At 35.0% G+C, this 16,099-nt stretch overlaps 1 protein-coding gene across 1 annotated transcript; it reads left to right on the top strand.

Moving 5' to 3' along the window:
* The first annotated feature begins 7,595 nt into the window (after positions 1-7,595).
* Positions 7,596-11,009, top strand: LOC143258121 (uncharacterized). The gene is made up of 3 exons (XM_076517137.1): positions 7,596-7,917; positions 9,165-9,300; positions 10,068-11,009. Exons 1-3 carry the CDS (start codon positions 7,627-7,629, stop codon positions 10,322-10,324), a joined length of 684 nt encoding a protein of 227 aa, XP_076373252.1. The 5' UTR covers positions 7,596-7,626; the 3' UTR covers positions 10,325-11,009.
* The last annotated feature ends 5,090 nt before the right edge of the window (positions 11,010-16,099 follow it).

Here is a 16,099-nt window from a genome sequence, read left to right as displayed (position 1 = left end):
TTTTATTTTATATAATTTAGGTTCCACTCTAAAATAACAAACTTATGACGATTTCACGTGTGTGGCATTAGCTCTTCGTGCAAAAATATAGAATTTACCATTTGTCTCAGCAACCTAGTCTTTCGTCTTTCAAAATGAATGTCCCACAGAAAACCCCAAATGTTCTGGTATCTATTCGATGCTATGGAAAAAATGTATAGTGGTAATAGTTATTTCACTCAGGTTCTATAAACTAATGTGCATGAGTGGGGCCTAAAGTGCGCATGCCTCGACTTTTTACAAGGAGTCATTCAACATGATATTATGTATTTGATGTCAGAGTTATCAATTATTCACTTTATCATATACTGCTAATTTAGCTATAGTCCGAAGTAAAGGAGAGTAAACATCTGATATGCTTTGTCCTGGCGGTGGATATAGCTCAATGTGCTAAAACAAAAATCCACCCCTAGCAACATAACATAGAACTATCAGAATCTAGTAGCACATCATGAAACTATCTGCCCTCAGGTGCCACTATGTGGAAGTTCAACGTAAGTTATTAATTCAGTTACTAAGTCTCATGATCTCCCAGTCCTCAAAGGGATACTCCAATTGATCTCTATTCCTTCAGGTAATGATATATTTTGGGATCAGATTTGGGGAGTTAACCACTTCTAACGTGTGAACAAACTAAATCACAGAACTTAAACAACAAAAACAATGTAAAGAATAATATTTTGAACGCCACTTAGACCTGTATTTGTTAAACTTCAAATACATTTTCAGTCCTGTCTATTTGAATTGAGTTTATTAAAAACTGAAACTTTGTTTATAAGTACTTACAGTGGCATAGCGGTATGTCTGCAAATCCACAATGCTAGAAATAGTTCTCTCTCTCTCTCTCGGGTTTTGGGTATCATATATGCCCTGGAGGGTCAGATGCTCTTTAACCTCTTCCTCCTTCCTTTGCTTGTGTAGTCATACAGTGTTGGTAACTGCTTTAGGGTCAGAGTAGGCTGAATTTCTCCGACCCTTTTCAGGGCAATGTCCATGTACTGGTTTCATTCATTTACAGATATTCTTTTGTCCTATCATTAGGAAGTCTAGTTATACGATGGCCTTTTTTTTTCTTTCATCTCCCCTATATATATATATATATATATTTATTTATTTTTATTTTATTTTATTATTTTTTTTTCGTTTATTTATTTTTATATTTAAAATATATGTTGATTGGTGAGTGGTGTTTCGGGCTACCTTCATCATGTATGAGGTACCTGTCTAGTTCGCATAATAATTCATTTTTCATTCAATTTTTATCAAAATACTCTCTTTGCAGTCAAAACATTGATTTAAGCTTTGTGATTCTTTACTGTTCTGAACAGAGTTTCTTAAGAAAGATAAAGCTACGTGAGAAAATTAATCATTTGCGGTGTCGTTCCAAGCAGTTTTTCTCTTTCTTGCATGAAAACTTGAAGGAAAAAACAAGCCCAACCAACTTACTGTTCAAAAACTTAAGCTAACATGACTAAAAACTTAATAAACCAATACAGAAACTAAATCACCTGCTCTTGTCACAAACTAAATAAATAATGTTGTTATCTTTAACACATATGCAATAACCTAAGTATAATTATTGAATTGCTGGGAATTTATTTTAATATTTGTTTACCGATTAGTTTTTACTGTCTGCTTTGGCAAGCTTATTTGTTGTTATCTTTTGAGACTTGATTATGTTTTGTCTTTGTTTTATTCTTAGAAATGTATGTTATTTATTTGTCTGGGTTTTTACATTATTTGCTCTCACTTGTTTTTTAATTATGACTTTAATTACAAAGTTCTTAACTACCAACTCATTATTTTCAAATGGGGTCGACCAATATTTTTATAAGATAGAAAGTTTTGCATTCGGATTTCTGTCTCGTCAGCAGACATACAGGACGAGCGTGTTCGGTGACAAGGATTGCTTGCGTTCGTGTTTTCTTACAGCAAAGCAACATCGGACTATCTGCTGAGCCCACCGAGGGAAATCGAACCCCTGATTTTAGCGTTGTAAATCCGGAGACATACCGCTGTACAAGCGAGGGACCAAGGATTGCTAGCCAAGCGCCCAGACATCCAAACCAAAACTATTTTTATATAATTCTGCTCTCTTTCGAGTACGCACACTCAGTGGCTATTGCATTGATACAATATACAAAGAAACCTTATTATTCTAAATAATAAAGATCTAAATTATGAATCATTAAAATAGCTTCGACATCTTGTATGGTTTGTTTTGAATTTTGCGCAAAGCTACACGAGGGCTAACTGCCCTAGCCAATCCTTAATTTTGCAGTGCAAGACTAGAGGAAAGGCAACTAGTCATCACCACCCACTGCCAACTCTTGGGTTACTTTTTTTATCAACGAATAGTGGGATTGACCGTCACATTATAACGTCCCCACGGTTAACTGGAGGAGCATGTTTTATGCGACAGGGATTCGAACCCGCGACCCTCAGATTACGAGACGAATGCCTTAACCACCTGGCTATGTCGGGTCTGGTCGACACCTTCTCAGAATATGTTTTTTCACAATATAGCAACTAAGCTAGTTTAGAGAAAGATGATTTACACCAGACATTATTGAATGTTATTATTTTACTAAAACTTTAAATACTATTTTTGTGTATACATATACATCGAAGATCAGTAACAATATTTCAACAATATTTATCATGTCATAAATATGAGAGTGTGGATGACAAACGTCATTTAGTTGTTATACAAACTACTTCATAAAATATTAAAATTATCAGGAATGTAAGAAAGACTGAAGACTGAGACTCTGATGTTATATAGGCCCTTGATGGCCAGGTGCTTAAGGTGCTCGACTCGTAATCTGAGGGCTGCAGGCTCGAATCCTCGTTACACCAAACATGCTCGCCCTTTCAGCCGTGTGGGCGTTATAATGTTACGGTCAATCCCACTATTCGTTGGTGATGGGTAGTCCAAGAGTTGGCGGTGGGTGGTGATGACTAGCTGCCTTCCGTCTAGTCTTGCACTGCTAAATTATGGATGGCTAGCGCAGATAGCCCTCGAGTAGCTTTGCGCGAAATTCAAGAACAAACAAACAAAGCTGATGCTACCTAGGGAACTGAAATACTGCTGGAATGTTATTGATTGGTTGCTTGAAATTATCACTATATGACGTATACAGTATCGTTATTTAGGTTTGTGAGGCCGTATCTCGACATTATATCCTGAACGCCTTAAATACATATTAAAAAAAAACTATACATTTACAAAACATTTGCGTCGCACCAAACATGCTCGCCCTTTCAGCCGTGGGGGCGTTATAATGTGACGGTCAATACCATTATTCGTTGGTAAAAGAGTAGCCCAAGAGTTGGCGGTGGGTAGTGATGACTAGCTGCCTTCCCTCTAGTCTTACACTGCTAAATTAGGGACTGCTAGTGCAGATAGCCTTCGTGTTGGTTTGCGCGAAATTCAAAAACAAAAAACAAAACATTTATTCGCTCTGCTACTGAATACCGCTACTAGTGTGATGCTACTAAACGCATCAGACCAAAATTATTTCAAGCCACAGAGAACCCGTTACAAATCAATCCGAATGATAAGTTATCTTCCAATAATTCCACGGATCGATCTAACTGCAGTGCATCAAGCACGGGTTTTTTACTCTCGAAAAATTACTTTAAAAAATACAAAATGTACTAAATTCTTCTAGTAATGTACTAAAGAATAATTCTTTCTAAGTGCCAAAAAATCCTTTAACCAATTGATGTGTGTCATCAGTAATAGTGTTCTAAAACACCCCGTGTTTTTTATGAGAAGAGTCATGACGTATTCCAGGCATAGTGACAAGTGGTGGAGAAAAAAAAAGCTTAATCTGAAGCGATATCCGCCAGGGGTGACAACAGTTTTAAGGGACTATTTGTAAGCAGGGATATTGTTAAATAATGTATTACCAACTAACTGTAAAGTGGGCAACCAACAATAAGTATTAGAATTCAGGTAAATAGTTGATTCAACTGGAGAAATCTTCTATAAATCAAAAACCTCCTGAAACCTTGAGTGAGACCAAAAGACTATTTATCGCTATTGAAGACGACTTCTCGTACTTTTTCTCTCTTCATCCCTAAAACTTACACCTCACACCACTCTTATTCTTTCATGTATTTTAAACTACAACACTAAAAAGTCTTTGTTTGCCTATTTTGTTGGTTTGCGAAGAGGAACCTCTTGAAGTTTACCTTTTTCTAGTTCGAACTATTTCTTGTCTAATGCAGTGTTGTGTGTTTTAATCAGTACACTAAATAAGTATGTGTGTTTTTCTTATAGCAAAGCCACATCTGGCTATCCGCTGAGCCTACCGAGGGGAGTCGAACCTCTGATTTTGCGTTGTAAATCTGTAGACATACCGCTGTACTAGCGGGGGCCACACTAAATAAGTTAATTTATCAGATGTCTCAATTGCTGGACATATGCAAGAATAGTCCCACAAGAAAGTGTGCTTACCTTTCCTTCGATAATGAGACGCATATAGGACACGACCTTTGAAGTTTGAAGTTCACTTTAACTCATAGAAAAGCTATCATTAATTAGAATTGGTGACTTTTTAATTTAAATCAAATCATGTCCTGTTATTACGTCACTGTAGTCGTGTTTCTAGTTCCTGTTTAAAGTTAGTTATAGAAGCCGGCTTCAGTACTCCAAGAATTATGTATTTCTTTCATTTGGTTTATCTATATATTTAAAAACAAAATGTGTGTTAGATTTCACCCTAGCTACTACTCATTCGAGTCTATTGAGACAATTTCAACCATAATTTGTATTTAAACGCTAAGAATTATGGGAGTGAAAAAATGAACTTAACTCTGATTTGCAAATCTTGTAAATCAGCCTACTGATTCAAACTCAAGTAATTTTTACAGGTTGATAAATAATGCTGAATATTTTAAAGGGATTCAAAGTTAAAGTATGAAAGCTGCTGGACTGTTTCTCAAACAACCATGCTTTTCTTATGGTCAATGAGAATGTAAGGTGTTCAAGGAAGGGATCACTCCAAAATCTTTATGGTACACGGAAAGCAAACTGCAAACGTTCTTTATGAAGAACCTTTATTATAATTTAAAAATTTTGAAGTAAAGTTTAAGTCCAAGATATTACTTTGAAAAACATGATTGCTGTTACACCTACACTGTTTTAATCAAATTTAAACATTCCTCGTCAGTTAACGGGCATTTTCTGCTTCAAAGTGAAACAATTTTATCTTGTTTCTGTTTTGTGTTTGTGTTTTTTTGAATAGCAAAACCACATCGGGCGATCTGCTGAGTCCACCGATCAGTCAGAGTCAACAGACGGAAGGGAAGGCGTTAAATATACCAAAAACCTATTTTTATGGAGAGTCGATATTTCAACTAAATTATTTGTTTTCCATTTCCCACGGGCTCTTAGTATTGATGTTGTAATCATCATTGTCGGTAGAAACTACTAAAACATGTCCCAACTAATTCAGCTTTTCATCTTCTGTAAGAAACAATAAATATTTACTTATAACAGCCCAAAAATATAGTATAGAACGTCATACAAACACAAAATTGCTTTGTTTGACTAACGATTCGAAGCAAACTGAGTTTTGTTTGTTTAAAGTAATGTTTTGATCGCGTGATACGGGAACTTGTTTTGTTTGTTTGGGAATTTCGCACATAGCTACTCGAGGGCTATCTGTGCTAGCCGTCCCTAATTTAGCAGTGTAAGACTAGAGGGAAGGCAGCTAGTCATCACCACCCACCGCCAACTCTTGGGCTACTCTTTTACCAACGAAAAGTGGGATTGACCGTCACATTATAACGCCCCCACGGCTGAAAGGGCGAGCATGTTTGGCGCGACTCGGGCGCGAACCCGCGACCCTCAGATTACGAAGCGCACGCCTTAACGCTCTAGGCCATGCCAGGCCTGATACGGGAACAATATCGAAAAGAAACTGCAGTGTTGAAGTTAAATTCGAATATTATTTTTACAAACTTCACGGTCTCGTGAAATCCATAATGAAATCCAAGAGGTTTCTTTGCTTGTTACGTTTGAAAAGTTTTGTCCAAAGCTGCACGAGGGATACTTCATAGATTATATGTAAAGTGCCTGATAACTTTTGACTACTGCGAGCTGAAAAGTGAGATTTGAACGTCTCCCTCTAATGCACACACTACCCCAAACTGCGGAACAATGGAACGCAATCATAGACCTTCAGACCAACAGATCAGCACGCTAACCATTAAACCACTCATGGTTCCTAAGTAAACAGGATTGGAGAAAAAATGATTGAGTCAAGCATGATTTTAATAAGGAAGGACACATACAAATAGGCTGCAAAGTTATATAATTAGACAATTTTTTCTGTCAAATACTACTCGGCATGGCCAGGTGGTTAAGGCACTTCACTCGTAATCTGAGGTTCGTGGGTTCGAATCCCCGTCACACCAAACATGTGCGCCCTTTCAGCCGTGAGGGCATTATAATGTGACGGTCAATCCCACTATTCGTTGCTGAAAGAGAAGCCCAAGAGTTGGCGGTGGGTAGTGATGACTAGCTGCCTTCCCTCTAGTCTTACACTGCTAAATTAGGGACGGGTAGCGCAGATAGTCCTCGTGTAGCTTTGCGCGAAATTCAAAACAAAGCAATCTATCAGATACAAAGAAACAGATATAAAAACGTAGTCAGTAAATGCTCTAATTAAGAACAACAAACTGTAACATATTTAAAATAGAGTGATCGTATAGTTAACTCTCTTCCAATGAAAGATTTAAGCCTATTTAGCTATTACTTTAAATCGTAAGACAATAACGCAAATATTAAAGATTAAAGATAAAGTAGAAGAATGCGAAAGTTATAAAATAAAGAAATTATACTTTTATAGAAAAATCACTTTTAAAAATCATGGTAGTATTTTATTTACTTGGTAAACACTCTTATTCAAGCTAGAAACAGTAACAGACTGTACATGTTACTAAATAAAAAAATTTGCAGTACATAAAAATAAATATAAAATATTTTTCGTCCCCTTTTTTTCTACTTGAATTTTTTAAGCGGATTAGATGATTATGTTAGAAACATTTAAATTTAGACGTATCTGTCTCTAAACTTGAATTCTAATCATAGGAAGGAAAGGCCATTTAACGTTAGTCACAGCAATATTTATTTCTGGTTCTTTAAGTGGATTGGCTCTCAGTTTTATAATGTACCCAGATGTGAAAGTCGTGAATGTGTTCAGTGGTAACACGCCACTAACGTTGGTCAGCCCAGCTCTGTAGCCATTGGTTAACCAGTTCAGATCCTTTTCGTTACTTGAATTTATAACAGTCAATAACATTGTAGTGGTTGTGTATTAAATAATTTAAATTCAAATGCTTTTATAATCTGATAAATATTTTATGCTATATTTTTTGTTATAATGAATAATTTGTTGAAATACAAAATCCATACAGGTGGTTTCATTTTTGAAAGACTGTGATTGGTTGGAAGACAAGACAGCTAATGAGGTTGATACGGTTCGAGATCCAAAAGAACTTTGCCACAAATGACAAAACGACACAAATTCCATTTTAACTGATTCTGTCTTCGTTAATTTTGGTGTATAAATCATGAAAACGGCGCTTAGTCTATTGTTGTGTTTATATGGTGCTTTAGAAGCGCTAAGTTCCTTCGAATTTTTTAAGTTTGAGAAACAAGCCGAACAACAAAAACTTCATGCACCAATGTTGGTTCCAACCCTTCAACAGCCAAATGTGCGATGGTGTGTCGCTGCTTGTTCTAAGATGAGCGACTGTGGAGGGTTCAATTACAGGGCAAACACTTTAGAATGCGACCTTCTACCGACAGTGAATGGAACCTTAAAGTTTATTACAACAGTTGGTAACGCGTATTATGGCAAGGTAAGGCTGGTTGCTAAAGAAATTTGCGTGTCAATGCAATTAACCAGAACGTATGACAGCCATAAAACAAAAACCATGAAATAAGAAGATAGTGTTTTTTGTCACCTCCAGAGGGAGTCGCTAAGTCGAAATGTTAACCACATATTACTTTTTCTCCAACAAAAATCTTTGAACAGCGTAGCTTTTAACCAAAACGAATTGGTAACCAGAAAACACTAAGTTTTGATCTACACTTTAGGCAAAGACCTATGAATATGAGGTGGTAACTTTCAAAATGAATAAATTCAGGTTTGATATAATACTCACTAGAAACCTGTATCAACAAACATGTTTGGTACTTGAAATCCAGCCGTTGAACAACAACTGCTTCTATACATAAATGTAACAGGCTTGACCTTAGTTAATTACATATAGATAACTGATACTTTAAAATTAGTTGACTATTTTTCTCAATTTCCACCAACTATGAAAAATAGTTGTATGAAAGTTCTAGTATATTATTCGTTATGATGTCTATAATATGGCTTGACTATATTAATTAATTAATTAACTATATTAATCTTTGGGATATGTGAACAGTTTTACGTAACCCACGGTGTTTAATCTTTCAATACAAAATGTTTCATCTCGGCATGGTCAGGTGGCTTGGGCGCTCGAATTCCTAATCTTGGGGTCGCGGGTTCGAATCCCCGTAGCATCAAATATGCTCGCCCTTTCAGCCGTCATCGCGTTATAATGTAACAGTTAATTCCACTATTCGTTATTAAAAGAGTAGTCCAAGAGTTAGCAGAGGATGCTGATGACTATCTGCCTTCCCTCTAGTTTTACAATTCTCAGTTAGGGACGGTTAGCGCAGATAGCCCTTGTGTAGCTTGGCGCGAAATTCAAACCAAACAAATTTGTTTTTCCCAAAAAAGGTTTTTAACAAAATCGGAAAATGAAATTAATATAGTATTTTTGCAACATTTTTGAGTACAACATAGAGTTATTTGGTCAAGTTCATGACTGTGTAACATTTTTTTAAATTTTTTTGTTACACTTTGTATTATACTCGTCAACAACTCAAATTGTTATTATTTCGTAAATGGATTCTTTCCTTTTCATCGAAGTAAGTTACTTTTCCAAACACTAATACTGCATTATAATATAAAACATTGAACTGTAATAAAATTCTTTCTAGCAAATAAATAAGTCGAGTTGTTTTATTTATTTGGAAAGTAATATATTTCTATTTTTTTTGCATAAAGATAACGTCATGTGATGTAATTCCCTGCCAAAATGGAGGAACATGTGAAGATATTTCTCCTACTCTCGTTAACGGCACCTTCAGGGATCACCAATGTACCTGTAGACGAGGTTACTGTGGACTAGAGTGTGAAGAGCGTAAGTTTTGTTTGTTTGTTTTGAATTTCGCGCAAAGCTACTCGAGGGATATCTGCGCTATCTGTCCCTAATTTAGCAGTGTAAGACTAGAGGGAAAGCAGCTAGTCATCACCACCCACCGCCAACTCGTGGACTACTCTTTTACCAACGAATAATGGGATTGACCGTAATATCATAACGCCCCCACGGCTGAAAGAGCGAGCATGTTTAGTGCGACCGGGATTCGAATCCGCGACCCTCGGATTATCAGTCGAACGCCTTAACACGCTTGGCCATGCGGGAGCAAAGAAGAACGTAAGTGAAAATTATTCCATTTGTATTTCATTTGATATTCTAGTATAACAAACTGGGAACCTAAAATAACTAAATATCCTTAAATCTAGAACAGTTTTTCTTCATCAACTCTACCCTCTGTGAAATTAATATAATTGAATACCAGCAAATAAATATACAATAAAATAGTTTGTTGATTCTCTCTTTGTAACATTCATAAAGCAGGTTCTATTAGTAAGAAGTTATTAACACTATTTTACACACAGTTTAATATTTTCCATCGCACATTCTTAAAAACAGCATTTTTTGTTATATCATAAAAGTTATATTCCAGACTTCTTTCATTCGTCCACTTGACGAATAAAATATTATTACCGTTTGTTTGATTTTTTTTGTGACTGAAATCGATTTCTTAACGTTCTTCGGTGAATATTTGAAATTATAATAGTTCATATAGATGTGATTCTGACATAATTATATTTAACTCTTTTCAGCGGGCTATCGGGTTTTAGACAATATCGGTTTACCAAGGAACGATATTACCCCAACACCTGCAAACCTTACACTCGAAGGATGTCTACAGAATTGTCTGGAACTGGGAATTGTATGCAAAGCTGCCGTTTGGAACAAGGTTACGTTCAAATGTTACCGAAAACGATATGCTCACACAAGCGAATTCAGTGAGCCGCTACTCAACGACACAAGGAGGGCCTATATATACATATTTCCCGATTGTAGCGGGACTTACTAGGATCTGAGTTAAGCCGAATGTTTCACACCGAGATACTTATTTTACACTTAAATGCCGACTGCGTTTAAAACTCATAGAAAAACGTTACAGAAAAAAAACAACCAACTATTTATTAGCACACATATACGTAAACGTTCACACTAACGTAGTGTAGTAATATTGCACTATGAAAGTACCTTAAATTTGTTTGAAGTGTTTTGTGATAAAATCAAACTGACGCGTACACATTAACTCCGTGCTTACTTGTTAACATGTAGTCGGTTTATGGCTTATTCACACTTGACTGCGTGCTTGTTAACATGTAGTCGGTTTATGGCTTATTCACACTTGACTGCGTGCTTGTTAACATGTAGTCGGTTTATGGCTTATTCACACTTGACTGCGTGCTTGTTAACATGTAGTAGGTTTATGGCTTATTCACACTTGACTGCGTGCTTGTTAACATGTAGTCGGTTTATGGCTTATTCACACTTGACTGCGTGCTTGTTAACATGTAGTCGGTTTATGGCTTATTCACACAAAAGTTTTTCCTCATTTTCACGCTTCTCAGTATAGCTCTTTACGAAAAATACTCGTGAATTATGGCTTTTTATTAATTTCAATTCCAATGTGCAAATATTTACAAACTTTACGCGCCATTCGAACGAGCATTAAGGTTAGTCCTATTTAGTAATCAGTTTACGCATCTACAGACTATATTATTCAGATATTTTCATTTTGAAGCAGATCGACAAAATTATAATGCAAGGTATTTACAAAAAAAAAAAAAAGATGTTTATTTTTGGTAAAGGAATATCAAAAGAATATCGTATTAGGGCTAAAATACGAGATCTTTACGTTTAAAGCGAGAACTATTATGTTTTAATTATGTTAGATTCCACCAGAGTAACAACTTGAATATCTGATTATTGTTTTATCCAATCTAGATTTTCAAAAAATAATTGCGGATAAATATGTATATAAATATATATACAGACTTTTGCGTCAATGAGTATGTTTCAGTACATTTCATGCACACTATAGAAACACGTATTTGAAGTTAAAATGTTAAAACAAAAATAAAAGTGAAAATGGTTCATACTTCTGATCTCTAAAGTTGTGCATATGTGTGTACCACATATAAAATAAAACACTAATCACCCATTTAGTGGCCCTGTTTTTATTTCTTCCAGTGATGAGATTGTGGGTTTAGATTCATTTGTGCTGTTTATTTAAAGCTGATTTGTTGGTTAAGAAATGTGTAACAGTGTGCACACATATTTTTTTGTATTGTTTTTTTTATTCACATTTTCTTCAAGATTCTGTTGGCATGCTTGAGCATTCGTTTATTAATACTAAAAAAACGTTTTAATTTGGTTATAAGTATATTATATGTGGATATTTTACGAATGGTTCCAAGATAGCACAATAGAAATATTAAATCTTTTTAGCCGCGACATTGTGGCTCATAGAACAATTCTGAGTTTTTGTATGCTGATTTTTTTTCAAGTACAGACTTTTAGCTCATAGCTTTATCTCTTTACTGATTGAAATCTAATTACAGCTGCCGCTATTGAGAATGCCTATTCTATTTTGAACAAGAGGGGATCTTCAAATGCTGCGGAATTTGACATTATTTTAAGCAGGATTAGAATAAGCATCCTTGAGCGTGGTCAATGCACCAATCAAAGAGGGTTTGACCTTTTGAGTTCAAAACTGTCATTAGATCTCAAGTCGATTAAGAGATGGCGGAGCTATGATGTTAAAGTTTGTACTGGAAAAACTAAACCAGACAAACTCAGAACAATCCTATAAAGTTGTTCCTTTGTATTGGTTTATTTTGGGCTTGAGTTGTTGTATAAGTAAGGCTTCTTTAAAGAACACCTTTATACCTACATTAAAAATAATATAATAAATAATAATAATGCTATGAAGGGCTAAGTCGTAGCTAAAAATTCAATTTTTAATGTGTAAGATATTCATGCTATGTATTAATACGCGTTCATGCACGATATCAGTGAATATTTACTAAAATGCAATAACAATCGCACTTATAAAACAGCAACATCCTTGTATTACGCTCTCTACTGTATAGCAACGATGGAAGGTAGACATAAAGATAACAGTGACTGTTACTTTTGTCTTGGTCAGGAGGTATTCTTGGAGCATCATGCAAGGGAGAATTTCGTCTAGAAAACACTTAACATTAAAACGAATTGAGTGTAAAATTCTCCCAATTGCAAAAAACGGACATGTGATTGATATTAATTCGTGTTCCAGGTTGCATTACTTGCTTTTGCTTCTTTCGCCACGAGGCAGTTGCAATTGTAAGATTTTTGCTACAAATAAGACAGTTCACGCTTAAGTCAAAGGCCGAATGTACTGATGACTCTGTGTGAGATGAAAGACATCCGATAGATTTAAGTTCTCGCTGCTAAATGTGTGACTTTAATACATAACTTCAGACACACTTGTTGCTAAATTTTATTATCACTTTAGGGTCCTTGTTAATATTGTTTTGCTTTTGTATATCAAGAATGGCTTTTTATTACTCATTGCTAGATCTAATAACTTATTCGATCCTCACTTCTTTACCAATAATAAGTAGACCAGTCGTCTGACACTTAAAGAAGCAACTGGATGGTGTTTCTGTCATATGGAAGTTTTAACAAAAACTAGTTCGTATTAAAACTGACACGTCAGACGCTATGCTGCAACTAAGTTTGCCCCTCAAACTACTTTTGTAATTACATTTCGTGATTGTTTTAAATCTTTTGGTTTAAAAAAAAAACATGAATGGAACACGCTTTTCTTGTTAGAGGGCGACTTCAATCTTTTAATGTTTCTTTAATAAACAAGAATGTTTGGGAGAAAGAAAATGCTCTACTATGTCAACTGAGCACTCATCAGTATCAAGACATATTATTTTAACTGTTTCAGTGAGTGTGCTTTTTTCTTACAGCAAAGCCATGTCAGGCTATGTGCTGTATCCAGCAAGGGGAATCGAACATCTGATTTTAGGGCTGTAATTCCTAAGATTTTCTACTGTCCTACAGAAAGACGAATGGTTTCAGAGGGAATTACACTATTTTACGTTTGCAGTGCTCTATTTTCAGATCCTGCTGAGGTAACCCGACTTTTAACGAATATGGAGACTACATTACTCATCTAAATCTGATGTATATCTTCTTTTGTACATGCTTGTATTTTTCGTACCTGGCGCTTTTTTGTTTTGAGTAACACTTTCCTGAAGCACCAACGTATGAAAAGCTAAATAAGTTATATACATTTTTTTAAAAATTATCTTCGTATTCGGAAATAATATTTTGTTATCGCTGACGGATGAATAAAACATTACTGAAATATATAATTCAGCACTTACATATATATACATATATATATATATAGTTATTCTTCGTGATAAATTTAAAAACAAGACAGATTCAGATAATATAGAATTCAAAAACAACCTGTATTACACAGCAAAATAACACCAGTAATACTAATAGCTATTCTATGCTAGTTTTATGAATCTGGTTTGTTAAGAACAAGTTTATTCGTAACTACTATCCTCTGTTTACACTGTACTTTGAATTCTTCAGAATGTGGACCATTGGAAGTTACCTTATATGTTTTATTGTGCGAAATAAAGCAAATACAGAACAGAATGCAATAGATAAAACCCACAGTCGCTTCTTAGCTTATTACAATCTCATGTGACCATAATGTGGAAGAGCACTTTACAAAAGACAGTTGATGTATTAACTGTGATCCGTTAAACCCGATCCAATATAAAACAAATAAGACCTTCTATGAAAATGTAAATAAATGTGTTTTCTAAGTACTGGATATTTCATCTGAATATGGCATATAGACGTTTACTACTAATAATTTAAAATTATTCTTTTAAATTATTTTGCATAATTAGAAGTATAAATGTACAGATAGTTGCTCCTATACTCACTTAATTAGAATAAACTATTTATATGCAACGTACTTTCTAAAAACTGGCAAAAGTATTTTGATGAGGTACACCATTAACAAATTTTAATATGCAGGTTCAGAACACAAACGCTATCGAGTATGATGTCGGTAGTATACTGTTTGGATCATTATACTTTAAATGTTGAAAGCATTGTGTCGTGTTTATTTTAAAATGCATATTTACAACCCTAGTAAAATATCTGAACTGTGAAAACATGAACCACTGGTAAAGTAGTCATTTGGAGTTCGACTTAATCCAGATAACAATAGATTTATTTAAAATTCAGGTTACAGTTGTGAGTGAAGTACACGAGCCATTAACTCGAGGAAGCTTGCAGTTAGAATAAGGTATTGGCTCGGAGACTCAGAATCAAACACAAGCAACACTTTAATTTAACATATTGAGATACACGACTACATTAAGATTAGCGGAAGTATCTTGAATAGTTTTACCGTTAAAATTATTAAACTGTTGAAACTGAACAGATAAATGTCCCTCAATTAAACTTTTTATAACTCCCATTAAATTACTTAATACTACCAGTAAGTTATCAGTTAACATATCAATTGAAAACAGACATAACTTCATTCAATTTTATTCTGTATTATTCGACTCTGAGTGACATAACAGTAACTATTTACATGGAGATTGTGAGGTTAATTTTTGTGTTTTCTTGTAGGTTAGACGTTTTCAATGTTGTTATGGGCTCGGATGTAGTTGCATCAGGCATCATCAATTCTTCAGGCAGCTGAAAGTTTCATAGAAATGAATAAAACTTGAAAACGCATAGCACATATCTTCAGCCTGAGACCACACATTAAACTTTGTTAACTCTAGTTAGATATATAAGCATGTAACCGGACACCCTTTCACTGAATACAATACACAAAACAACACAGTAATTAATCAACTCGACAACAAAATTCAACATTTTAATAAATTAACTAAACACATATGCAGACTTAACCCCCAAGTTGCCCTTATTAATCATATAAATCTAATACCACTCACTTATTATTTTTTTTAAAGAGATGGACTTCACCTCACCTCACCTCTTCTGATATTTTTACTCTGGTCTGAAACTTTATGAGACTTTATCACTCGTAAAATTCTCTCACTGTTGTCTCCCACTTCTAAGTCACTCCAATCATATCCTATCTTTTAATAGTTCTATCATTCCCTCTGTAGGTTGTACATTTTTCCCTATCTCAGAAGCTACCAACGTTGTTTGTAATTAAGCAAAAGGCTACACAAAGGACTGTTTATGCTCTGCTCACCACGGTTATCGAAACCTGGTTTTTAACGTTGTTAGTTCGCAGACATACCACTGTGCCACTAGCGGTAGGGGTGCTACTAGCTTCTCCCACAATGATACCTCCATCGCTCACTCTATCCCACTAAAATTTCATTCTCTCTTTCATAATGATACTTCAACTCCTGTTGTGTTAGAGGACTAAACACAAATCACACTTCCCTTAAAACATCACATTCTACAAATAGCAACATTCTATATTCTCATGTTTTGGTTATTCATTTTTATTTACCCACAAACTCTTCCAATCTCTTAACTCCAAAACCGCACCCAATCATTATTAGTATAAACGCTACATGTTCCACACTACAGTCTTTATCAGTCGACCAGTACTTATAGAGTTACCTTCATTAGAACACAGTAGTCTTTCATCTGTTATCATAAACTCTCAGAATGACCAGCAATGCACTCTACACTCTGAAGAACGTACTTTCCTCTTTCTTCCCTTAAACCTACCTATCCTCTATCTCACGATTTAAACGACTTCCTCATACTAATA

This window comes from Tachypleus tridentatus, chromosome 7, assembly GCF_004210375.1.
Source record: "Tachypleus tridentatus isolate NWPU-2018 chromosome 7, ASM421037v1, whole genome shotgun sequence".
Lineage (NCBI taxonomy): Eukaryota > Metazoa > Arthropoda > Merostomata > Xiphosura > Limulidae > Tachypleus > Tachypleus tridentatus.
Note: the sequence above shows the minus strand (reverse complement) of the source record. Positions and strands in the feature narration are given on the sequence as shown.

Excerpts from the sequence above, each read along its gene's own strand:
- LOC143258121 (XM_076517137.1), top strand. The coding sequence starts at position 7,627 with ATGAAAACGGCGCTTAGTCTATTGTTGTGTTTATATGGTGCTTTAGAA. Across the intron at positions 7,918-9,164 it reads GTAACGCGTATTATGGCAAG|ATAACGTCATGTGATGTAAT; the intron begins GTAAGGCTGGTT and ends TTTTGCATAAAG. Across the intron at positions 9,301-10,067 it reads TGGACTAGAGTGTGAAGAGC|CGGGCTATCGGGTTTTAGAC; the intron begins GTAAGTTTTGTT and ends AACTCTTTTCAG.